At 43.3% G+C, this 26,535-nt stretch overlaps 1 protein-coding gene and 1 long non-coding RNA gene across 3 annotated transcripts in view; one reads left to right on the top strand and one right to left on the bottom strand.

The window, feature by feature from the left end:
* LOC147011226 (uncharacterized) overlaps positions 1-18,048 on the bottom strand; it is a 28,282-nt gene extending 10,234 nt beyond the window's left edge. The window contains exons 1-3 of one of the 2 annotated variants that reach the window (XR_015052314.1): positions 17,741-18,048; positions 14,349-14,464; positions 9,761-10,340 (exon numbers count right to left, since the gene is read on the bottom strand). This is a non-coding gene — a long non-coding RNA (uncharacterized LOC147011226). Of the gene's footprint in view, positions 1-9,760; positions 10,341-14,348; positions 14,465-17,740 lie in introns of those variants that run through there. The other variant, XR_015052315.1, reaches the window with a different exon arrangement.
* A 5,272-nt stretch (positions 18,049-23,320) lies between these two features.
* LOC147011225 (uncharacterized) lies at positions 23,321-26,061 on the top strand. The gene is made up of 3 exons (XM_085859223.1): positions 23,321-24,089; positions 24,186-24,380; positions 24,477-26,061. Exons 1-3 carry the CDS (start codon positions 23,976-23,978, stop codon positions 24,771-24,773), a joined length of 606 nt encoding a protein of 201 aa, XP_085715349.1. The 5' UTR covers positions 23,321-23,975; the 3' UTR covers positions 24,774-26,061.
* Positions 26,062-26,535: the final 474 nt, after the last annotated feature.

The following is a 26,535-nucleotide window of genomic DNA, read 5'->3' as shown; positions in this document are numbered from 1 at the left end:
GAATGTAAAGGAACATTTCTGTCGGGAACTTCTGGAAATGAATCTTTGAAACCCTATAGTAGGAGAGGATGTAAAGAGTTGTTGGAACTCTTTAAAAGATGGACTGCTGCGAGCTACTGAAAAGACATGTGGCTGATCGAAGGGCCCAGCACGACATGAGGCTACATGGTGATGTTATAATGAGGTGGATATGATGAGTCAAGAAAAAGAAAATTGTTTAGGATTTGGAAAAAGGGAGGTGGTAAGGAGGAATACTTGGTGGCTAAACATAGGGTAAGAAGGGTAATTTACAAGGCATGAGTACACGATTCACTTTCAAATGTGATAAATAATGCAGACAGTGGAGGAGAGATATTTCGGACAGCAGAGCAAATGATCGTTCAAAATAAGGATCTCATAGGAGAAGAATGTGTGAAGGATGAAATGGGAAATATACTGTTTGACCATTTGGAGATTAGAAATGCTTGAAGGAGTTCCGATGAGCACCTGCTAAATGAGGCGTTCCCTTGGAACAGAGATATTCTGGAGGCGTTGGAGCCGTTGCAGGGCCCATCACCTGAGATGAGAATGAATGGGTGAAGAAAGCCATCGATGAAATGAAGAATGGTAAAGCGGCGAGGAGCACTGGTATTGTTGCAGAGATGCTGAAGGCATCTGGTGATATTGGAGTGAATGTAATCACTAAATTGATAAATGTAATTATAAGGGAAACATGTATCTCAGATATCTGGGAGAACAGTGTAATGGTGAATATTAATAAAGGGAAGGGGAAGCCTTTGTTTAGAGCAACTATTGGAGTCTGAAGTTGTTGGACCATGGAATGAAAGTGGTCGAGAGAGTCATGGATAAATTAATAAGAGAGAGTGTTAATTTACATGAAATTAAATTTGGTTTCATGCCAGGAAGCATGACCCCAATTTGTGGATCGTTTTTATCTTTGCCTGTGGTTTTCGGGGTCGAGGTGTGGGGGAAATTCTCCATGTAAATCTGTATCATGTGGTGCTGTTCCAGGTGGGGAGGGAGGGTATTACAAGACTTCACCCCTTTTTACACAACAGTGTTCCTGTCCCCACGTTTTCCAGTTCAATGATGTGTTTTGAATTATCAGCAGAAGGTATGTTTTTGTTTCATGCATGTAATCTGGTTATTTTATTATTGTTATTAGTATCATTATTATTATTATTATTATTATTATTACCTCTGCGACTGAAGGTGGAAGGGGGTTATGTTTACACTCCTGTTTGTTTGTTTGTATGCCGGATAGCTCAAAAGGTTGTGGATGAATTTGGATGAAACTTGATATTGCGTGTGTGACGAGGACAATCTTATTAGATTTTGGTGAAGATCCGAATCTGGCAACTGGAATTGTTAAAGTGATTCTTCACCATTGAGAGAAAGGGTTAAATGATAAAGCACAATATCTCAAAAAATTATTGGCCCCAATATGTTCTACTGGAGCAGGAATTGCGTGGTGGAGGGACGCGCTCCACGGAGTGCCCTTCTAGTTTCCGGGAGCAATTGAGGCAGCTGTCAGTTGCCTATACACTGCCCAAATAAAGGTATGTGTCAGAAGAGCACGTTGTAACCTTGGAACAAGATCACCTGGAGGGTGGTTACTCTCCGATGATATTAAGTCAGAAAGATAATAACAATGCCCTCCTGGCGGCTTCTCTCAGGAGCGGATGCTTCTAGTGGTTAAAATTAATTGATGATAAAAACTGAAGAATAAAAAAAACGTTGTTTTGTTTTTTTGTTTTTCAGGAAAAAAAATTCTCAAAAAAAAGCTTATTCTTCATCATAACTTCGTCTCTTCGTTGAGTTTGTTTGACTTGATCTGCCTCATGAAGAGATGTTTGTCATTCCTCCCGAGAAGGAAGTAACCTTGTTTGAAAAGCTGTCCAGAGTATTTTCACCTGTCCCCGGAAAGGTGAGGAAAACGTTTGGCAGATTGAATGAGATGGATTTTGTTTTAGAATTTTTTAAATTGAATCAAATGAGACTTTAAGTGGATTTATTTGTTAACAATGATCTGAAGCTCATCGAGGAGCTTGTACATGTAATCATAGGCAGGACAAAGACATGGGACATCGACACTTTTTATAAATTACAAGGAGATTAACAGATGTTGGACAAACACGGATGGTGTCTGGGATTTGAACCTGGGTTCACTGCATCGTGATCGGCCATTGGATCAGATGGAAACACAAACAGATCAACCCTGGATCCATGTAACATCGTTAAAATGTTGCCCATCGCTTATCATTTTCCTCTTTCAATATCATTACGATTTAGTTTTACACCAGGAGAGTGACTTCAGAATATTTGAGATTGTTGCGCATTGATTGCTTCCTCATAATTTCATTTACTAATTGATTGGTTCATAATTTATAAAAACATTCCCAACGTGAATAGCACATCATGTTAGCTTAACAAACCCGACGTGGATAACACATCATGTTAGCTTAACAAACCCGACGAGGATAACACATCATGTTAGCTAAATATTCCTGATGAGGATAACACATCATGTTAGCTTAACAAACCCGACGAGGATAACACATCATGTTAGCAAAACAAAACCGACGAGGATAACACATCATGTTAGCTAAAGTAACCCGACGAGGATAACACATCATGTTAGCAAAACAAAACCGACGAGGATAACACATCATGTTAGCTAAACTAACCCGACGAGGATAACACATCATGTTAGCTGAACAAACCCGACGAGGATAACACATATTTGTAAAAATATTCCCGACGAGGATAACACATCATGTGAGCGAAACAAACCCGACGAGGATAACACATCATGTTCGCTAAATATACCTGATGAGGATAACATATCATGTGAGCGAAACAAACCCGACGAGGATAACACATCATGTTCGCTAAATATACCTGATGAGGATAACATATCATGTGAGCGAAACAAACCCGATGAGGATAACGCATCATGTTAGCTAAATATTCCCGATGAGGATAACACATCATGTAAGCCAAACAATCCCGAGGAGGATAACACATATTAGTAAAAATATTCCCGACGAGGATAACACATCATGTGAGCTCAACAATCCCAATGAGGATAACACATCATGTTCGCTAAACATTCCCGATGAGGATAACACATCATGTTGGCTAAACAATCCCAATGAGGATAACACATCATGTTCGCTAAACATTCCCGATGAGGATAACACATCATGTTGGCGAAACATTCCCGATGAGGATAACACATTATTGCAGTTCTCGGAACCGCGTGCATACAACAGATCGGTGTCCCAAGACAGTTATTCCATTATTATACGTGTAGTTCGTCCCCTTCCTTTTGTTTAGCGGAACAACAAGCGAGTGCGTGGCGATGATCTAACAGCTCGGGTTACTTAAATCATTTTCTCCTTCATTTCATCCCTACTCTTCTATTTTTTTGATTATTCCTGAGGTAAATCAGCCACGTGCGCCTTCGCTATAAGGTGGGGCCTCGTGGAGATGATGGCGTGCGGCGCCGAGGTGAGGGACGTGCTGCACAGAGATTCTCGTTCCCGGCGAGCCCTAAACCCGGCGTGTGCGGCGAGCCACGTGTGCTTGGCAGTGCGGGGTTGTCGACTCGAGCTTCCGATGGCGTGGGGAGAATTGCCGGTTGCATTAAAAAGGAATGCGAATAAATACCTCTTCAGAAAGAGGCTGCACAAATGGTGTTTTTCATGGCACGGGAAACACGGCCAGCACGACGCCCACGCTGCACGAAACGCTTACGGAGGCCGATAAAGCCGACTCCACGCCATGTTGGGCAGGATACGAGTGTGCGGGTCGAAGCGGCTTGTTCCTTTTCACCCTCAACATCTGACACATATTGGTGTTCGCCCCTCGCAGACACGTACACCGTCCATGAAACGTGCATGGATTTATCCATGGCGATGTACCTACGGTCCTTGCTGGCAGCAGCGGAATCTCCACAGATGGTGAATGTCTTCTCGTCTCCACTACCAGCGAAGCTGCGATCGAGCCGAGGAATGTACGATGTGGGCCACGTTGGTGCGCGCGAAGCAAGCACGTTGGTCGACGCTGGTCGAACGCCCGAGCCGGTATGCGGGACCCTCGACCGGTCGCGCGGGCACGGCCCGGGGGGTTTTGCAGGATGATTCACGTGCCCATTTCGGTGTGGGAGATTCTTCTCATGTCGTGGGATCGGAGTGCAATATGTTCACTGTCTGGGATGGCCTTGCCGGAAACAAAGTGAGGCGATTTCCGGCCCTAGCTGGCGGGCCACGTGAGGGGTCGGGGCCAATCGGAGCGCCCGATTCAGGTGATGACGTTACGATTTGGGGTGGCCCCTCCCCCCGAGCTGCAAATCCTATAAAGGTCGGAGAAGTCCCCTCCGTATCTCTGTCTTGCCTTTTGAGTTTCTCTGCCTCTCTTGCCTCGCCTCGTCGACACGCCACGACCCACCTCCTGCTGCCCAGACTCCGCCTCCTCATCTCCACCCACACGAAGTTTCATGCTTTTAAGGGAAAGTGCACAATCGACATGTTTTTTGGAGCTAAGCTGCCACACCAAGGTGCTCTGGTTCAAAACTTAATTTTTCAAGATGACGTCGCCAGCCATCTTGGATTTGGGCCTCTGGCAAAAAATGCCGGGATTTTTGGGAGGGACATGGGGGATACATTTTTTATAAAAGATCAATAGAAGTCAAATCAATCATGAAACCTTGCTAGCCAAAGAATGGTCACGGAATTGAAGTTCTTGACCTAACTACTGTTACATTTGGAACATCATTCAGTGACTCAGCCGAATGACCAACATGTGATTGCTTCTAACAGGTGATTCATCTTCTGTGGAGTTTGCTGCAAGCCTGCTCAAACTGGGAAATGGAGCCATGGAATCGAAAACTCAAGATGGAACTATCTTGACGAACAACATTGGGAAAACAGTTGCAACACTTCAACAACTACAAGATGCAGGATTTCCAAATATTGCACGTAACTTCCATGACCACAAGTAGCTATGCTAAAGAGCCATCTTGGCACCAAAAATTATGCAGCCAATTCCACAAACAGAGGCCTTCTTACACAGTTACCTAACACTATGCAAATGTACATGTCGGTTGACACTGTACCAGACACAAATGAAGCAGTCCACTACCGCACAGAATTTCTTAACTCCCTGGGAACACCAGGTGTACCTCCTCACAATCTGGAGCTCAAGATTGGTGCTCCCATTATACTTCTCAGGAATCTGGTCCCACCAACTCTGAAATGGAACACGTTTGGCTGTCAAGAAGCTTATGCCACATGTGATTGAAGCCACAATCATGAATGGCCATGTCGCAGGACAGGATGTCTGTATTCCACGCATTGCAATCATCCCATCTGATTTGCCATTTCAATTTAGAATGCTCCAGTTCCCTGTCCACCTCATTTTTACTATGAGTATCAACAAGATACAAGGACAATCACTCAGAGTTGTTCGCCTCACCCTGCAAAGCCCATGCTTTTCTCGTGGCCAACTATGTTGGTTGTTCCAGAGTTGGCAATGGCAAAAACCTTTTCATCTTGGCTCCACATGGAAAAAAACATGCAACATTGTCTTTCCTGAAGCTCTCCAAGGGTTAAAAAAAAAAAAACAACAATGTCAAACACTGATAAAATGTGATGTGAAATCCTCAGTGCTGAAAAATGAGAAACAAAGAAAGAAGAAAGAGAAGAAAGACAGAAAGAGGAAAAATAAGAAAGGCAGAAAAAGGAAAGAGAAGAAAGGAAAAAGAGGAAAGAGAAGATGGAGGAAGACAGAAGGAGGAGGAAGATAGAAGAAGGAGGAAGATAGAAGATGCAGGAAGACAGAAGAATGAGGAAGACAGAAGGAGGAGGAAGACAGAAGAAGGAGTAAGACAGAAGAAGCAGGAAGACAGAAGAAGGAGGAAGACAGAAGAAGGAGGAAGACAGAAGCAGGAGGAAGACAGAAGAAGCAGGAAGACAGAAGAAGGAGGAAGACAGAAGAAGCAGGAAGACAGAAGAAGGAGGAAGACAGAAGAAGGAGGAAGACAGAAGCAGGAGGAAGACAGAAGAAGCAGGAAGACAGAAGAAGGAGGAAGACAGAAGAAGGAGGAAGACAGAAGAAGGAGGAAGACAGAAGAAGGAGGAAGACAGAAGAAGGAGGAAGACAGAAGGAGGAGGAAGACGGAAGAACAATGAAAAGATGATAAAGAACAAAGGAAGAAGGAGAGGCAGATATAAGTACACAAAGATGATAAAAATCAGGGAATAACAAAAATCCAGAGCAACTGAAACTTCTCAACAACAAAAAGCAAGATTAGAAGCAAGCACAGCAACAATGACGGCATTCCACCCTCACGTACTTGCGATCTCCCAGTCAATGTGTTGTACTTCAGTCAGTTGTCTGTACTATCTGGTTCAGGAGGACACAATTCAGGCCGATGAAACCTTTGCTGCCCCTGTGTGAAGCGGGGCCATCGCCGTAAAATACAAAACACACAGGAAATGGCACTTTGTGTTGAGGCGCGGCGGTGATGGTCATGTTTAACCCTCGACCAGTCAAAGATCCCCGGGGGGTTAAACACAGCAAGGTAAGCCTGGGTCTTATTCGCTGTCTCCCACCTGTCTCTCTCTTTCTCTTTCCTCCCGCATGCTCCTCTCTGCCTCCCCTCCCTCCTTCACCCCTTCTTCCACCCTCTCTCTCCTTTAGTCCTTCTCTTACCCCGTTCTCTTCGTGAAACATTCCCGATGATGATAACACATCATGTGAGCTAAATATTCCCGATGATAACAAAACATGTTATCTAAACGTTCCTGATGATGATAACACATCTTGTTCGCAAAATGTTCCCAACGAGGATAACACATCATGTTAGCTCAACATTCTTGACTAGGAAAACACATCATGTTCGCTAAACATTCCTCATGAAAATACATCATGTTGGCGAAACATTCTTGACGAGGATAATACATCGTCATGTAAGCTAACTATTCATGACATTGAGAACAACATGTTCGCTATATGTTCCCAGTGAGGAAAACACATCATGTTAGTGAAACGTTCCCCATGAAAATGAGTAATTTCTCAGAGGAGCGCGTTGCCACAGTTCTGCATCATGTCCAATTACAGCATTAAATCGAAAACTACATTAAAAGTTGATTGACTGATGGATGTGGAAGACAAGATGTTGTTTCAGATTGAGAAACCAGCGGGTTTGGGAGCCAATCCGGAGTTCAGGCAATATGGAGCATGAGATGGGGTAAATGGGTTTCGATGAAAACATAACACACTCGATACCAAAGTGCTCTGAGAGTGCATACTGTACGATATAAGGAGTAGGTAGTGTGCTGGAAAGTTGGTTGGACAAGGGTGAACAACTGGCACTGGCCCCCTGGGATTACAGCTATTTAATGTTTTATTTTGAACACTGAATTAGACAAATTGTACGGAATCTCATCCCTATTCCACATGCGAACACAGGAGTAAATTAATTTAATTAGCTTATCTAATAATCAGGTTATCTAACCTGATTATTTTTTTCCTTTGCATACCTTTCTGGCAGTCAACCAAAAATGAAAATCATTCTAAATGGGAAACTTAATATTTAGGGGAACCCAAATACATTTTCTTTTTTGTTCTGATGAAAAAAGATGAAAACGCTGGTCACATGATTACTTCAGCTCTGGAAGGTTTTAATTTCCGTTATATTAACGGTTTATCAGTCAGGGATTTTGTATTCATTGATACATCGGTTTATATAATACTCGAACCGAAATGCTCATCATTGCCCGACAGCCGACACCACGAACAAAATGGGCGACGAATGCTTTGTCCCACTGTCACAGAATGACCAGGTGTCTTGTGTGTTACGGGATCGTCCCGTTTCATTCTTTCCCTGGACGTCATTTGTGTCCATGCTGTGTCCCACCGTCATGTCCATGAGGTGTCAGTATCGCTTCCCCAGTGGATGAGGCATTGTGAAGGAGGGAGGAATTTCAAATCCTCTTGGAGCAGTGGATGATGTACATGCTTTCTGTTCACTTATAAATAGACAGTCATTCATTTGATTTGCAGAGGTTTGTGTTGATAATAGATAGTTAATTATTTTCATGTTTTCTTGGATTTTGTCGGCCCGATCCACACTCGGGTATTTATGACAAACCTCTTCCAATTTTTGGCAAAATGAGGGTGTTTTGGCCATTGTTGTGGCATGAAAACCTCTCCCTTCGTATCAACATTTCAGCACCAAGTATGCATCGACTCGGGATATTTGTGGAAAATATGAAAAATATTCGCTGTTTGAGTTGAATCGTAATGCGATATAATCCATACACAAGACGGATCTTGTGGTCTACTTCTGGGTGCGACGTCACGGGCATGAGGCAGGCACGGGGTGCAGGGGGTGGTGAGGCTGGCGTGGGGTGTGGGCAGGGATGAGGCTGGCACAGGGTGCAGACAGGGGTGAGGCTGGTGAAGGGTGTGGGCAGGGGTGAGGCTGGCATGGGGTTTGGGCAGGGGTGAGGCTGGCGCTGGGTGCGGACAGGTATGAGGATCGTGTGGACTGTGGGCACAGGTGTGCTGTTTTTAGGAGAGTTCATTTGGAGGATTAAAAATACAGGATATTGGGTCCTTGACCGCAAACAAAGGGTTGTGAGGGAATGTTTCCTGGAATTGTTCTGAGATAATAAAGGGAATATAACTCATAAGTTGAGTGAAAGATGTAAACATACGGTTGGAAGATTGGTGAAGGCAGCAAGGTGTTGGACTTAGGAAGTGATGAGAACAATTTTGTGGTAAAGGGAGTGTTTCCACAATAATGGCCATTGGCTAAACAGGGAGGGGGGAGTGGGGGGGTGGGGGGCAGCAGCAAGGTTTTCAGTGGGATTGAGTAAGTAATTAAAGCTTTTTAAGGCTAAAGGAGTGGAGGAGAGGCTGGGAAGTGTAGATGAAGGAACTGTTAATAACCTGACTGGTTAGCCCAGGCAGCAAAACAAAAGTTACAGGAAAGGAAAAGTTAAAAATACTCTGTGGAAACACCAGGAGATTAAATAATAAGATGGAAGAGTTTGAAGCAAAAGTAGATAACGAGGAGTATGATACAGTTATGGTAAGTGTGACTTGGTTTCTTGAGGAGAGGAACTGGAGGACAGGATGAGAAGGTGACAAGATGTAGTGGTATGATTGGAAAGAAAATAGCAGGGGTGAAATGTTGATTAAAGACAACAATGTATTGAGAGAAAGGGATGATATCAAGGAGAGGATTCTGCATGGATACATGCCTGAAATTGTAAGATACTTGCAGGATGCTTTGATAGGTGGGGTGCCAGGTGTTAGGGAAGAGCAGGAAATAAAAGTGCATGAATAATTTGGAAGGGCATGTGGTATGTGGAAAGGGAAGAGGGATCATTATCGGGTGCGTTTTCGTTTACTTGGATCGATTAGGTGCATGAACAGGGAGATTGCAGAGGAGATGAGGATTTTCTAGATCGAGTCTGTAATTGCTTTCTTAACCCAGTTTGTAGGTAAGCCCACCCAGGGGGAGTGCAGCTGTGTTGGACCTCTATTGAAGTAATTACAAACACCGGCTTCCTTGGGGAGTGGCAGGGGTGTGGGGGGGGTCATGTGTATGTGCATATCATATGGAGGGCGGTGTTAATATGCTTCTTCTTTATCTTCTTGTTCAACGGCCACAACTGTTCCCATGGGGGAAGCTTGACCCAAGTCTTTCATATACCAGCTGGCCAGGCCTAACGTTCGCCTAAAGTGAGGCCAGGAATTTTGAACAAGGCCATGGTACCGGAGATAGGTCATGGTGAAGGACACCATGGAATCTTTAACGTCCACCAACTGACGCCAGTAGATGTGATGCCGAGTTTGACACACACTGATGAATCATCCTGCCTGTGAAACATGAGGCTGACAGTTTACAGCTGGGCTGAGATTGGAAACCAGGACAGACAGCACCAGTGTTCATATTGTTATTCACCCTTTGAACCCGAGCGGCTGTTTTTCCAGCCGATATGCAAACCTCCATATACCTGAGCAGCCAGTTTACCGGCCGATATTCAAACCTCCATATACCTGAGTGGCTGGATTTTTCTCCAGGAAGCCCAGGGTGGGGGAGCCAAAAATTCCAGGAGCTCAGGGTTCAAAGAGTTAATTATATTATGATGCCATACCATGTTCATTACAAGCAATGGTGCTCAAACAAGAACTGTCATACATTGGTTGGACACATTATGCATGCAGAAAATGAATATCTGAATAAGTCATCCATGCTGTGTAGGGAAGAAGAGGAAGAGCCAGATGTGGTAACAACTGCAGCAAAGATGTCTCTGCCAAAGCTTTGGGAAGTGGGGGAGGGGGAGAAAAAGCAGTGCAGGATTGGGATATTTGGAGAAATCTTTTCATTACTTTCACGAGAAGTCGGCCACTGGTTATAATAATTTTTATTTTCAGGAGGTGGATGGAGCAGCGACTCTTAGCCTATACACCGCCCAATGTGTAAGTGTGTCCAATTGTATTCAAATTTCCCTCAGGCAAATATTAAACAATTTCAGCAACCATTAGGAATGGGGTTATATTAGGAATGGGGTTATATATCAAATAAACGTCACAATTGGGCTCAAAGAATGCCAGGGGACATATCGCACGTCACACTTGAAGCCATGGCCGGGAAAAAGTCACACATGAGGCCCCAAGATATGTTATAAACAATCCACATATAATCTGATGGCTCGAAAAATCAGACAAGAAATGGCTGTGTGATTATTTTTATTTTATGTTATTGTTTTTTTGAAAGAAAAATCGGACAAGACATCATTCATTTCAGCACCTTTATTAGCTAAAGATCATTGCGGCCCAGCTCGAGGCTTATCAAGTCGAGATGGCTCGGATCTGTTAGTCTGTGGGAGACGCGATTGGCATCAATTGTCACGTGGACATCGGGTTTCGACCAAATCTCTTTCAGTTTTGAGTTACAACAGTAGTGACTGTTGAAAAAGGAAATCATACGTTAGACAGAATTGACTCCAGGGAGTAGACCGGGAGCCCAGACGATTTATTCATGCAAAAGGTTTGACCTCATGAACGTGAGGTAACGACCCCAGAGATGTGAGATATCGATTGCTGCCGGGGCGGAAGTGCGGTTTTGACCCCGAAAACCCCTGGTTCGGGGCAAAAAAATGACTTTTATCGATGTAAAAGATGGCAAGGGGAAAATCACTCAAATCTTCCGTTGGGTTCCCTTCAATGGCAAATGAGCAAAGACAGGAAATTTGGGAACGGCCTTGACCTTGACAGTAATGCCTATACGTGACGTCATCCAACCGTAGTATACTGAAGTACAAATTTGAAAGTCCGTTTGCTCAAAAAGTAAGCCATCAAAACCCAAGCCATAAAGTTATATATATAAAGTTATAAAAGTGAGATTTTATATCTTGTCGTATCGATATTTATCATGACCTACGATAGACTGTACACAGAAATGTGTTGTTAGGGTTTGGGTTCGGGTTAGGGTTCGGTATTGTTTCACTCATGGGCCGAGTGCGTCTGTGACCCACATGTGTAGACCTGCACTACTAGTGTCGTGTTCTACTATCGCAGTGTAACAAATGACGCCTGTGTGCAAGTCTGTATACGTCTCAGTCAGTCTTGTCATCGACGGCACCTCCAGTGTGGCATTGTGAGGAACATGCTTTCATTTTGTGTTTGTTCTTTCTTTTTCAATTTTCCATGGTAGACCGAGCGATATTCAAAATGATGAGGATGAGGATGAGAAAGTGGGTATGATATTCATCATTCTGTGAAACATGTAAGCTGTTTCATGATGGAATGTGAGTGAAATATTCTGAATTTTAATTGAATGATTCGATCAGCGTGACCTGTATCACAATAGTTATTGTTCCTGTTCCATGGACAGGGTGTGGAGCATGTCAGCCCATATTGCATCATTTGTAAAAAGAAAGAAGGAAGCTCAGAGCTAAAAAATTTCAAAAAAGGAACTTTGGAAACAGTGAAAAATGCAGCTGGATGTCACAAGGCTCTCATACAAGATTCCTTTGCTGGCGCCACAGAATATAGAAGCAGTACCGAGGAACTGGAATCACACTTGTATCATTCGCAATGCATCAGCCGTTACTGTGCCGTCAAGCGACCTTCGATACCCGAATCAGTGCAGACGGACACACCAAGCAAGACCACTCGCTCTGGTTCAGGTCTCCCTTCCATAAATCAGAGAGGTGTTCTTGAAACTCAGTGCATTTGAAGACGAGGAAGAGGAAAAAGATGAAAAGCGATGATGATGTGTCACGAACGAAGGGATCCAGGCTATTATGCTTGCAGTCAAGAACAAGAATGACGTGCGAATTCTTGTACTTGGGCCTGACTTGATAGCAAAGGAGGCGAAGTATCACAATTATTGTCGGCGTGACTATTTAAGGGAGGATGCAAGATGATATACATCAGTACAGTGTGCAGAGCCTGATATCTAAGGCAAAGCAACATTTCACGGGAATTCTCGTTGACAAACAATCTCACAAATCTGGTATATTTGTCTTCCATTGCTCATCAACCCCTAACAAAGCCAATGCCATTCTCAATGAATCCAGTCCCAGAGTTGTTGAAATCAGATGTGCAGCAATGGCGTTACGTGCAGAGATCCTCGCGATGCTTCAATCAAAGACCCCGTCACCTACTTAAATTCAAAGCCTGAAGGAGAGCTCACCTAACATCCCTCCTCTGGTTCTTCTGTTCATCCGTAGGCTTATCGACGGACTGCTGGCAGAAACAAAGAATACCGAATCCAGAGATGTGACAGACAGGAGAACTGTTGACTGTGTGTCGGATGCTCTGTTTAACTGTACCAGGAGATCGGTTCGTCCGTGGAAACATCAAGCACTTGGATTGGGTACGGGAACTCTGACAGGAACCAAATCAGTACTGACCATTGCATTAGTTACGATGAAGTAAAGCGGCTGGAGACAGAAATTGCTAACACATGCTCTGATGGTGAACGAGACACGCCTGATGGCCTCAGTCTGCGCAGTGACTTAGGAACTGGTGAGTATCCCATACCGATGCAATTACACTTTCAATTTCGAGAATCCAAAATACCAATGATATCGCACCAACACCAAATGTAATTGAACTAAGTTTTTATCTTTTACTTTCAGCATGCGCCTGAGATAACTACGATGTCAATACCAAGACTCCAGAAGGCAAGAATACGCTGCATACCATCGTGGGTATTTGCTCCCAGAATAAACTCCCATCTGAGACACGAGAGACTACACTTGTCGCTGGCTCATTCAGTTCTCGACTTAGAAGGCACTTTGATGGGACAATGAAGGTAATACCTCCTTTCTTCACGTCACTGAAACTTCCTCAATTCAAGCTGTCCACGCCTGATGAGATGGCAGAGAACAGACAGCAGTGATTTTCCCCTTGCCGTCTTTTACATCAACAAATTAGATTTTTTTTTTTTTTTGGCCCTTTCAGGGACTGCTGTCAAGGTCAAGGCTGCTCCCAAAATTCCCGTCTTTATTCATTCATTACTCAGGTGACCATAACGAAAGATTTGAGGGTGATTTTCCTCTTGCCATCATTCACATCAATAAGTCATTTTTCTAGACCTCAGCAGGGGTTATAGGGGTCAAAGCCGCACATCCGCCCCGGCAGCAATCGAAATCTCATATATCTGGGGTTGTTACCTCACGTTCATGAGGTCAAACCTTTTACTGTCTTTTACATTAATAAATCGTCTGGGCTCCCGGTCTCGAGCCCCCTGGTTATAATAATTATGGTTATAATAATTTTTACTTCCAGTCGGTGGATGGAGCAGCTACTCCAGGTTTGTTTTGTTTGTTGATAAGGAGCAGTTTAATGATAAAATAATTTTTACTTCCGGAAGGTGAACCTCACCAAATGCCACGAAAAGCCATTTATACACTTTAACATGGAGTTTGTACAAGATGGAAAACCCCCTTGGGGAGGTGGTGGGGCAGAGAAAATGAAGTCACTTCATCCTTCGTCATGTGACCCCTCGTCTGCTTATCAAATTGTTCAGATGGGACAACCCAGGCAAAAATAGCTTTCCTATCCTTTAGTTATTCTCTGCAGACTACTGTCGTTGCACATGTTACCAACTATAGCATATGAGAGTACGACTCTCATTTTTTCCTGGGGCAAGTTAATGACCGAATGAATTTGAAGTACAAGTAGCACAGTCAGACAGATATCAAACTGTGTATTTTAATGTCATGATTGTGTTAAAAATGCAAACGAAATATTTGCCAAAGTTGTGAGATTTTATGATTTGGGTTCCTTGCACTCCAGAGAAAGGTTGTACTTACTCCATGTGAGGTGTCCTTCCCATGTTGTCCACCCTTCGGTTGAGAATTCCTGTGCTGCTATCCAGGTGTGTTTGATGCGTTCAAATAATACGATAATGTTACAGTTTTGGAAGGCCCTGGGGAGACACATCCCAACAGATAAGGGTTCCCAAATGTAGTTATATCTGCAGCAATTTTGTTTAGATAAATAACTTCTCTCCTTGTATCAGTGGATAGGGAAAAGTGTTCTGTTTGTGTAGCAGATTCGAACCCCCTTTGTCATTCTTCTGTTTCTGAATCCCCTCTCTTCTAATCTAATTTCTTATCTCTGTCCCCATCTCCTTCAATATATATCTCTATCTCTATCTCTATCTCTATCTCTATCTCTATCTCTATCTCTATCTCTACCTCTCTCTCTCTACCTCTACATTAATATATGCTTTGCAACTCACATTACATGTTACAAAAAGTTTATTGCAACTCACTGCAAATCTAATCATGTACATCATAAAGCAAATCATGAAGTGGTGAAGACCGGGAGTGCGAATCTCTTCAACAAGCAAGAAACGGCAGAACAAAGTGCCGCGGATAAGTGGGATTGGTTGTGGCTCCATTATAGAACCATAGGCTCGGCCAATGAGCGACACATGGTAACAGGAACGCACCACTGGGGAGGCAATGCCCACAAAGCTCAAGCCATGCTCGAGGGGCGGGCTCCAGAACCATGACTCTCCAAGGAACTTTATAAGCAGGAGAATTCTCACAAATCCAGATTTTTTAGGGCGTGTTTTCACATTGAAAGTGTTTTCTCCGACAATTTTTAGCTCGCCTGTTCGAAGAACAGAGAGCTATTGCGATACCCCGGCGTGATCGTGAGCATCAGCGTCAGCGTGAGTGTGAAAATGTTAAAGTTTTTGGTGCAAGTTATTTCCTTTCTAATGTTTTTATCAACCACACTATTTTTTAATGATTACAATATACAAATACATATATTGCTTTAAAATTATTTGGATCAGACTTCACTGTAATGCTTTATAAAAAATATTATTAGACTCGTCTTTTAAAAACGATAAATGTATAAACAGGCGAGCAATGGGTGGCTTTGACACCAACTCTCTGGTTATAGTATGTACCAGTACCGAGTCGACACCGGTACCATTTGGGTCATGAGGCGAATGTGATTTCAAATTTTTGGTCGTGGACAAAAAGATTTGGGAGCCAACAGGTTAGACCATAGTGTGTTCTGCTGACCAGGAGTTCTGCCCGGCCATTCCATTATGGTTCGTTATTTGCCAACGTCCCACTTGCGTTATCGCTCGGCCATTTTGGTAGACAGCAGTGGGGTGTTGAGAGCACGGTTCCACAGCTCGAAGGCTTAATTCGCCGGAAAGGTAAAGCAGAGTTAGATGCTGGACCCTGCCTGATTTTAATGTCTTCGATGGCATCCGTGGTTGCCCAGCGACCCGTCGTGCCACGCAGAGTTATCTTCCGCTCGTCGCCTTCAGGGTCACTGGCTGGGAAGCAGGTCCGAGTACTATCCTCACAACCTCCGGACGTGTACCAATATGAATGTAATATGATTTGATTGTGAAATATATTTGAGATCTCCCCATCCTTGCTTGCGACCAAGGCTGTGCAGGAAACTCTTCCCTCCTGCCCCCCCCTCCTCCATACAACAATTTATTTCCAAACAATGGTGGTCAGAGTTGATTAAATATGTTGCTGGGCAGGTTTGTAATGCGACATGGGCCTGCAAAGGCCATGAGACAAATGCCTTCGGTGATGTCCAAAGGTCATCATGGCTGTAATGAACTTCAGAGGAATATTTTTTTGCAATGATTCCCAGTCTTTGGACTAATCCATGAAGCCATGTTGGTTTAGTACTATATATGTATGATATATCTACATCTGGTGAGGTGTGCTGATTGGAAGGAGGAAGAGGAAGTGAAAATTGAGGAAAAGAAGAAAGGGGGTCGAGGATTTGGGAGAAAAGAGAAATTATGAGATACTGCAGTAAAAGTAATGCACTGGGGAGGGGAAGAGGGGCCGCCCCCCTCGTCTTTTGCACCAGTAGTGTGGTCTTGAGGTGAAAGTGTCTGATCCATAGCACCTTCGAGGATGCCCAGTTAGCAGCTGACTCTGGAGGCCAACTTTGAAGTGTGGTTTGCCCAAGAGAGATCATGGCTGATAGTGAGACCCAGGAGTTTGAATGACTGAACTTCCTCAAGAAGATTGTTGAGAAAGTAGATGGGGGGGGGTGGTTGCAGGAGGGGTTTCTAGACGGTCCTTTTGGAGATAGATAGTGAGAGTGTGAGATTTGTCAGAATTGAAGGATGTGTTCCAAGTACCAGAGATATCAAGAGATCATTGATGGAGATCATGAATATGCCTGGGCCTAGAGCACTGCCTTGGGGTACTCAATCGTTACTCGGGAGAGATGAAAGAATTGTGTTGAGTGCCACGCATTGACTATGAGAGTTGAGGAAGTCGGTAAGCCATGTGTGGAGTTGGCCATGGATGCCTTGTCCACCGAGAAGCTGGGAACCCATCTCATTGGCACAGAGTTTGGAGAGTAAGGCAGTGTTGCAGGTTCAGGGAGTGCGCATGGCTCTTGAGGGGGTGGCTCAGACCCGCTGCTTAACATCAGACCCTGAAGCCGACGAGCCACGGATAACTCCGCGATCCGACGGATGCCAGAGAGACAGAGTTTGGAGAGTAAGGTAGGATGGCAGCTGTATCAAAAGCAAGAGATATGTCCAGACTGCATCAAAATTTGCTTCTTGATGTTTAAAATGATTCAACTTTGACACTTTGACGAAAGTGTGGGACAGAGTTTTGGTTGGGCCTGGAAGGGTAGCCGATGGAAGTGAGACCCACTGCGTAATGCAAATTGCACCGACTCATGTCGGCCTTCTCTGTGCAGGGGTGGTGTGATCGCAATAGGAATACTGTACTGCGGACTGGTTAGTTTATTCATTTATTTATTTATTTATTTCAAAGAGGGAGTTAGACAGTGGAATTGTCCTTTTGTGGTGTATGAGCAGGACTCCCCCAGCTTCATCCCCAATTGAGGTGTTATCACAACCAGAAAGTCCCATATTATGCAACGAGTGCTGAAACTTTTCTGATCACAGTGGGTTCATAAAAACAACGCATCTTTCATTGATTTCACAAAATATAATTGACATTTCATCAGGTATAAAGAAATGCATCGCAAGATGTAAAAAATAAATAAATAAAAGAATATTATTATCATTATTATGATGATTATTATTATTATTATTATTTCATTTGCAGCACAAGGCTGTGGGGTGGAATCGTTGGCTGAGAGCGCAGTTGTGCCACTGATACAGTGCCCCCAATAGGTTGTAGCAGGAAATGGTTATTTGGTCAGGGTGCCGGCAAAAGCTCACCTCCTCTGTGAAGGACGACACCGTGGGATATTCAATGTCCACCAACAAATTCTGGTCGACTCGACGTGCAGTTTAGGGTCTGAGGGACAGCACACACACACACACACACACACACACACACACACACACACACACACACACACACACACACACACACACACACACACACACACACACACACACACACACACACACATTGATGAATCACCCTGCCTGTGAAACACTGGGATTGACGGTTTATAGCCGAGTCAGGAATCAAACCCAGGCTCGACACAGTCCATGGGCCCAGGCCAGAAATTCCACTTGTCGGTCCCATCTAAGGAAACCAATCCAAGTTATGATTTTGAATTGGTGTGTATATATATATATATATATATATATATATATATATATATATATATATATATATATATATATATATATATATATATATATATCATATTTTGATGTGATAACCATTGCAGACTGGCAGCTTATTGGTCGTTATCATCTCTGGAATGTACCCACCCTCCGCATGATGAAAGCGAAAAGGCAAACTCAGAAACATTCACGAATGATGCAATTGCTGTTTCCATATGGGGCGAGAATGAACTGCAAACCACAACGCCATGTCTGAAATGCTTTATTTATACCATCCGAATAATCCTTTCTGTCATTTCTGAAGACAGAATTTGTTTTATGGCAGAAAGGGGCGAATAATAGGGCCTATCAAAATGTTGCTGATTAGTGATTTTCAGTACATTTTAATTTATAATATTGTCATACAAGTTCCCTGGGTAGTGCTACTGATCCGCAGTAGCATACAACATGCACATGTTGTATGAGGAAAACATTTATGAACATTTTACAAGTTTTTTACCACAGTTAAAGGAATTGCCCTTCCCCTACCCTCGTTCCAACAAGCGTCCAAAATGTGAAATTTACGGATAACCCAAATTTCACCACGCTACTGTGGCATGTTCATGTACTATGTTTTACTCATGCATATTTGTAGCCATGAATATCCTTGTGATTGTGCCAAAACATGCACATCATGGATCAGTAGTCAAGACTTTATCACTGTTATCAGCATCAGAGTCCTCAAGGTCCACAACCTCTTCCTCGACATCAGCGGGCTGGTTGCTGCAGGTTCGCAACTTGCACATATCAGTGCACTTCAGCTTATTGGCAAGGCACGTGCAGTCTGGGAGTTTGCACGACCGTCCACACTTGCAGGAAAGCAGTTGCAACACTGCATCCGGTGCTGGAGAACCCTGCATCCACTCCATTGCCAGCTTCCCGTCATCATCATTGGTCCATCCACAACCCTTGGGGCTTGGAACATAGGGTTAGCATTGCAGACAGCGCCTCCAAATATCAGCCTGGTAGTTTACATGGAGGACGTGCATGAAGAGGCAGTCTTCACATGGTGGAAGCTGACTGGACTCTATCTCTCCCCATCTGGCACGGAAGAGTTGATGTCGGAGTTCATTGACTTTCGTGGTGTTGGAAGACGGCACGTACATGTGGGAGGTGACCTCTTGCAGCTTCTGAAAGAGCTCAGTGGATACTTCCCATGAATGACCGAGCTGACTGAAGGCCTCTTGGGAGGTCTTATCCGACTTCATTTGCTTCAAGGCGCCCATCTTTCCCCGGCGTGCAAAGGCACTGACTGTATCACAACCGGAGAACACGTGCAGTCCAACCAGGGCATCACAGACACTGTCTCCCATCGATCTCGCAAGCTTGTCAATGTCTAAGAACCGTGTGCGGGTTTGCGTACCACACTTCTGATACACGGGGCATGGGATGTCCTTATTGAAGGCAAGACACAGCACAAGGACATCTGTATCTTTGCAGTGATCACCACAGCCTTGTACCCAGCCTCTGCTGCATGCAGAGCCTGCAGAAGCATTCGGGTGTCTGCTTCCTCCTGTGTGGACTTCAGCTCTGCCACTTTCTCCCAGTGGTCCTTGGTGAGCTTGTTGCAGACCTCCTTGCAGGTTACATAGAGCAACTTTTCCTTCAGTTTCTCCCTGCTTTTTGGTTCTTTCCACTCCTCTACCAGGAACTTGATTAGACTTGCCTTGTTGGAAGAGCTGCAGAGCAGTTTCCTCCACTGCTGAATTTTGTGGCCCGGTGCGATGCTCCTGAACTGGATTGCTGTGCTTGCACCTCTGTTGCATCTCTCTGCGTCTTTGAAGGACGTCTCTCGGTAAACATCGAAGACAATATCAATGCGTTTACTCTGGGCTCCATCATGAAGAGCCGTTGACAGTATCGCTTCAGCCAACTGTGAAAACGTCTTGTCATTCACTTTCATCTTCTGTACCAGGCTCATGCCCTCAATGACAGTTGCTGATGGCTCTGCAATAACTTCAGCGGGAGAAACACTCTTTTCCAGCTCTCTGGCAAGGGTTGCTTTGTTCGTCTTCCGCAGAGATCCATCGCCATTAGCAAATGACCGTGGCAAGGGCCCCAGGGGGTGCGCCAAGACATCTCTTATGTGCAGATCTCGACTCTGAGCAACGAGGATCATGTGCCCAAACAGGTTCCTGTCAGCCCTGAGAACAATTTCTTTGGCCTGCGCTTTGCTGGTTGGTTTCTTCCGGATGTGGGTGAATGCTTTCAAATTCCTTTTTGTCATCTTGTCATTGAACTGTGCAGTTGGTGGATTTGTCTCCAGGCGTTTCTTCTTGAAATCCTGGTATGCCTCCTCTCCTACCGTGCGAGCTGCGAGGAGGTCATTGGCAACATCAGGAGGAGCAACAAGCTGACAAATTGTGCTTGATCAGGACTCAGTGGATCCAGCCAGCTGTTCTCCATGAGATCCACCAAGGATTGGATCTCAGCCTCATCCCTCCGGATCCTCGGTAACTGCAGATCTGGATGGTTCAGCTGGGAGTGACTTCGACCTACCATATCCCTCAGGTGCCCAAGGTACATACTGTGGTAATCTGACATCAGATAGTATTGGGTCACAGCTCCTGGATTCAGACTGAATCCTTTCGTTCCTCCAGGTGTCTGTGCATCTTTGTTGACAGTCTCCTCGATCATCTGATCCATGAGAATCCGTCCGAATGGGTTCGGGGTGCCGATCTGAACCGAGAAGCCACCTTCCATGAAGTGCGCATGTACTTCGGGGTGGTCGAGCGGCAGTCGGGACATCTGTGCGTAGTAGTCGGGTTGGAATCGGGTTAGGGTTAGGGCCTCCATAGGTCCTTGGTAGATTGGGTGGTAATGCATGCAATAGGAAATTACCATCAATCACACAGACATCGACTGTGGATGGAACATCAGATGTTACTTTTCCTTCAAGGGGCGCGGTTGTCATCCATGGTTTAATCGTCATCCATGGTTCAATCGAATGATCGCTCTCCTGATCATGTGATGAGATCATCTCCAAGTCTGAAAAATGTTGACATCGCTGCCTGAATTTCTATCAATTTTGCATCCTATAGTGGACCGATACATCGAATGTCTAATGAGCTGAAAGTGTCACATTGTAGAGGAATTTAAGACTATGAATATGCATCATCTCACGGCCTGAAACTTTGCATTTGGAAATTTCCATTCAAATGTCATCACATACATTATCGATGAACACACCAAAGTACTCACCTCCTTCGTCTGATTCCATTACGATTTGGAGAGTCGATGGCTGGAGAATCGTAGTCTGCAGTGCGCTGCACCCTCGGAAGTCACCAGAATCGACAAAAACACATGTTCATTTGAGGTGGTTCTCTGGCAGAACCTGCCATCTCAGCGATGTACCAGACCTAAAAAGTTTTGGTGCCGCCACCAATGTTTAATTTCGGTTTGGGTTGGAAACTACGCGGTTGTAAAAAAAGGGAAGTAGTTTCGTTTTCTGCTGGGCATTCAACAATGGGGTTGCGCCGAGCAACTTTGGTTAAAGATACAGTAGTTACCATTGGTTGGCGTTAACCACTTTAATTGATTCTTAAGGTACTTAGGCTGACCTGATTGCATTCTTAAGTGACATATTCTATATTGTTATTCACTCGACTTTCATTTGCAACATGTTTCGTTTTGGTGTTCAAAAGTCTAATTAAAGTGATTACACTGCAATCTGGTCTCCGAACCTCAGAGAGTACTGCAATACCGATGTCAAAACGCTTGAGCTCAGATGATAACAGAGACAGGTGATCATCCTCTGTTTGGGATGGGACATTCCAGGCACCCACCCGAAGAGACCGCCTCAGGTTAACCCCAGGAGACCGCCGTCTGTTGGATGATACCTCATCACCACCCCGACACACAATACTGCAATCTGACCCCAGGAAGGTTACCCCATGGTTTTCCTCCTATCATCAAAAAGTGGAGGTCCCAAAAAGCTTTGCCCCAATCCTGTCATCCGGTGAGCTGCCCTGAGGAGGGCAGCTGCACAGGAGGTATTCCCACGGAGTGGGTTTTCAGATTTTTTTTGGTATGCTTTGCCGAATGAAGGGGTTTATGGTGGCGGGAGTACAAATCCTGCCACCAAACTAGTAACCCAACAGCAGGAGGACATCCGCAGACACAGTTGGGCACTAGATTATGGATGGCCGTTGGCTCACTTGGAGCTTCTCCGCCCTTTGACAGGATGTGTTTTTAATACTGCTGGGTATCCATATCGTACACCCTCCTCACCAGGAAACTAGGTGGTGGAGACGGTTTAGTTGCCGATAACCCGACCATGAAACAGGTGAGTACAGGTTCACATGGCACCTGTAGCAGGTCACAGATGACTTCTACTGATGCATTCAACGAACCCTCTTCTCCCCTCTCCCAATGGAAGCTGGAGTTCCCCAAAACTGTGCTTTGGATCCATTCTTCATCGTTATTGTTTCGTATGCAGCCTGTGGCTGCAGGTTGCATCATTTTCTGGAAGCATGGCTGTGCCGCTGATGCAGTACCCATGTTAGCAATGAGCTGGTACTGATTTTGCCGACGTGAGTAGGGTAAGAATACTGATTCTGGCTCACTTTTCCCCATGTAAATGAATGGGGGATTTTCAGCGATTCATATTTTTTTCCCTAAAAATAAATCCCCTTTTTATCCCAAGGTATATTTATTTGTCTCCCCTTTTAACTTGGAGGTTGAACCTCATTGAATTGAACACCTGGGGGTTGAACAGCTCACTCATTGAACCTATAAAGATTTGTTCATTCTCAAATTCCTTCAATAGTTTAATTTTCTTTGCACAATAATCCCCATCTAAAATATTGACAAACAAAACATTTGAATCTTTATATTTTTGAAGATACCCCTTTTGTGCCATTACGAAATGATAAACTTCTCTTAATGCTCTCATCTGACCACCTCCTGAGCCACAGGTTATTTTTTGTTAAGCCCCGCCCACTTTTGCTAAGCCCCGCCCACTTTTGCTAAGCCCCGCCCACTTTCCACAAGGTATTCAATAAGCCCCGCCCACTTTTGCTAAGCTCCACCCACTTTTGTGAGGTATTTTTTCTAAGCCACGCCCACTTTTCCTAAGCCCCGCCCACTTTTCATAAGGTATTTTTTCTAAGCCACGCCCACTTTCCCTAAGCCCCGCCCACTTTTGCTAAGCTCCACCCACTTTTCATAAGGTTTTTTTGAAGCCACGCCCACTTTTCCTAAGCCCCGCCCACTTTTGCTAAGCTCCGCCCACTTTTCATAAGGTATTTTTTTCTAAGCCACGCCCACTTTTCCTAAGCCCCGCCCACTTTTGCTAAGCTCCACCCACTTTTCATAAGGTATTTTTTCTAAGCCACGCCCACTTTTCCTAAGCTCCACCTACTTTTGCTAAGCCCCGCCCACTCTTACATCATTTCCAGTTCATCTCTGACTCACAAAGAAATCACTAGAAAATTACAGGATGTTATGGTTTTGAAAAATTTCCCAATGAAGGCTTGCCTAGGCTTGCCCAGGGAATTTCCAAAGGAAACCACACCCACCAGTCTTTCTCTATAAAAGCTTCAAACCCAGGCTCCATTTTAAACATTTGTTTTTGCTGGCAATGGTGTGCTGTGTGCTTGTCTTGTATGGAACTAAACCTTCAAGTTGATGAACTGGATTCAAACCTCTTATCTATTGAGGTAAGATTTTTATTTTCCTATTTTCAAACTTTGATTGAAGCATACTCATTTAATAATTAAATAACTTAATTAATACATTATTATTTTCTCTCACAGGAAATTGTATCTGAAATACAAAATGAAAATACTGCTTTTGCTACAACTTGGGGGAAATTGTTGGCTTGGTTGAAGACCTTATGAGCGACCAAGACCTTGAGTGGGATGACTTTGGTGTTCCTTGGAACTCTCTGTCTTGTATGGAACTAAACCTTCAAGTTGATGAACTGGATTCAAACCTCTTATCTGTTGAGGTAAGATTTTTATTTTCCTATTTTCAAACTTTGATTGAAGCATACTCATTTAATAATTAAATAACTTAATTAATACATTATTATTTTCTCTCACAGGAAATTGTATCTGAAATACAAAATGAAAATACTGCTTTTGCTACAACTTGGGAGGAAATTGTTGGCTTGGTTGAAGACCTTATGAGCGACCAAGACCTTGAGTGGGATGACTTTGGTGTTCCTTGGAACTCTCTGTCTTGTATGGAACTAAACCTTCAAGTTGATGAACTGGATTCAAACCTCTTATCTGTTGAGGTAAGATTTTTATTTTCCTATTTTCAAACTTTGATTGAAGCATACTCATTTAATAATTAAATAACTTAATTAATACATTATTATTTTCTCTCACAGGAAATTGTGTCTGAAATACGAAATGAAAATACTGCTTTTGCTACAACTTGGGGCGAAATTGTTGGCTTGGTTGAAGACCTTATGAGCGACCAAGACCCACAGAACGAGTTCGTCCTTGATGACCCAACCAAAGAGTTATACCTTGGAGACCAGCAAAATCCTGAAAAAGAGTTTTACAGCAATAGTACTCATTGTGAGTTATCAAGACAATACCCACTGAACAAGTTATACGTTGATGAGCCAGAATACAAGTTTTACCTTGGAGACTCACAAATTTTGAAAAAAATCAGTAAATGAGTTCTGCCTTGATGGTTTAAATAACTACCTTGGAGACTCAGGAAAAGGGTTCTGCCAAGATGGTTCTAAATATGGGAACTACCTTGGAGACTCACAAATTTTGAAAAAATCAGTAAATGAGTTCTGCCTTGATGGTTTAAATAACTACCTTGGAGACTTGGAAAGTTGGGGTTATTTTGAAGACTTGAAATGCTACCACTATTTGGGATTTAAACCTATCAAGAAAGTTCTTACTCCCTCTTTCTATGTCATCAAACCTGAAAGCCTTAAAAGACAGAATTGGAAGAAGAGAAAAAAAAAAAAACGTAAAATATATATATATATATATATATATATATATATATATATATATATATATATATATATATATATATATATATATATATATATATATATATATATATATATATATATAGGTGGAAATCTCATTTTGAAAAAGACTGTGTTGGGTGAGGATTGAGTTGGGGTTGAGATTTTGAATGTGAGGGTTGGGGTTGAGATTTTGAATGTGAGGGTTGGGACACACACACACACACATACACATCAACAAACAAAAGTTAAGCCTTGACTATTCAGTTGAGGATTCTGTGTTTGGGGTTCACAGATCTAAGAACGTCCACCCCTTGACACACATTATATACTGTTATACACCTCGGACTTGGCCCTCGAGTGTCCACAACGGTGTATAGTAGGAGGGAGTGAAGCGCCAACCTATTGCTCCCATTGCACACACACACACACAAACAAAAGTTAAGCCTTGACTATTCAGTTGAGGATTCTGTGTTTGGGGTTCACAGATGTAAGAACGTCCACCCCTTGACACACATTATATACTGTTATACACCTCGGACTTGGCCCTCGAGTGTCCACAAAGGTGTATTATCTGCTTAGTTTTGTCTTTTGTAATTCCTGTGAATAAAATGAACCTAAAATCTCTTCCGCTTCCAAATCATATATTTTATAAGTCCAAGGAACTGTATCTATTACATCAACAATTTTAAAAAGTTCTTTCGTCCATCGTTCAGTAAAACCCTTTTCAAAATGAGATTTCCACCTATATATTCTTACGATATCACCAACTTTGAACTTAGGTTTTCTGACATTAATCTCTTTTTCATATTTTAATTTTGTAAATGTTTCTGATGGCTTCATATTCGTTGACGTGTGAATCGTGTCATTATACTTATCCACAATATCCTGAATAAAAGATGACCATTGTTGTGAACCGAGTTGTGTGAATTTTTTATATAGTCTCTCTTTTAAGGTACGATTAAAACGTTCAACAACAACTGCCTTCCCTTCATTAAAGGTACTGTATAATGTAATACTGTTATTTTTTAGAAAATTCATAAATGTCTTGTTATAAAACTCTCTACCCTCATCAGTCCACAATTTTTTAGGTTTTCTCTTACTTTTATTAAATATCTGTTGAAAAGCTAACATAAGAGTATTACCTGTTTTGTTTTTTAAAGGGACAACCCACGCATATCTACTCCTCAAATCAATAACGGTTAAAGCATACTTGTACCCCTTATCATTATTGAGTTCAATCAAATCAGCAGACCAGATATAATCAACTTCCTTGGAATAAACTTTCCTTCTCTGAAACTTTGTGAATATTGGTTTATGTAATTCATCAGCTAATTGCTCTTCAGTCTTAATGGCATCATTAGAGCCTATAAGTTTTTTGAATTTCCAAGTCCAAGTTTCAATTTAGCACTAATCATCTTCTTCACGATGAACCTATCAACTTTTTCTCTCA

This window comes from Eptatretus burgeri, chromosome 16, assembly GCF_056783735.1.
Source record: "Eptatretus burgeri isolate ZD-2024b chromosome 16, Ebu_testis_v1, whole genome shotgun sequence".
In the NCBI taxonomy this organism is placed as follows: Eukaryota; Metazoa; Chordata; class Myxini; order Myxiniformes; family Myxinidae; genus Eptatretus; species Eptatretus burgeri.
Note: the sequence above shows the minus strand (reverse complement) of the source record. Positions and strands in the feature narration are given on the sequence as shown.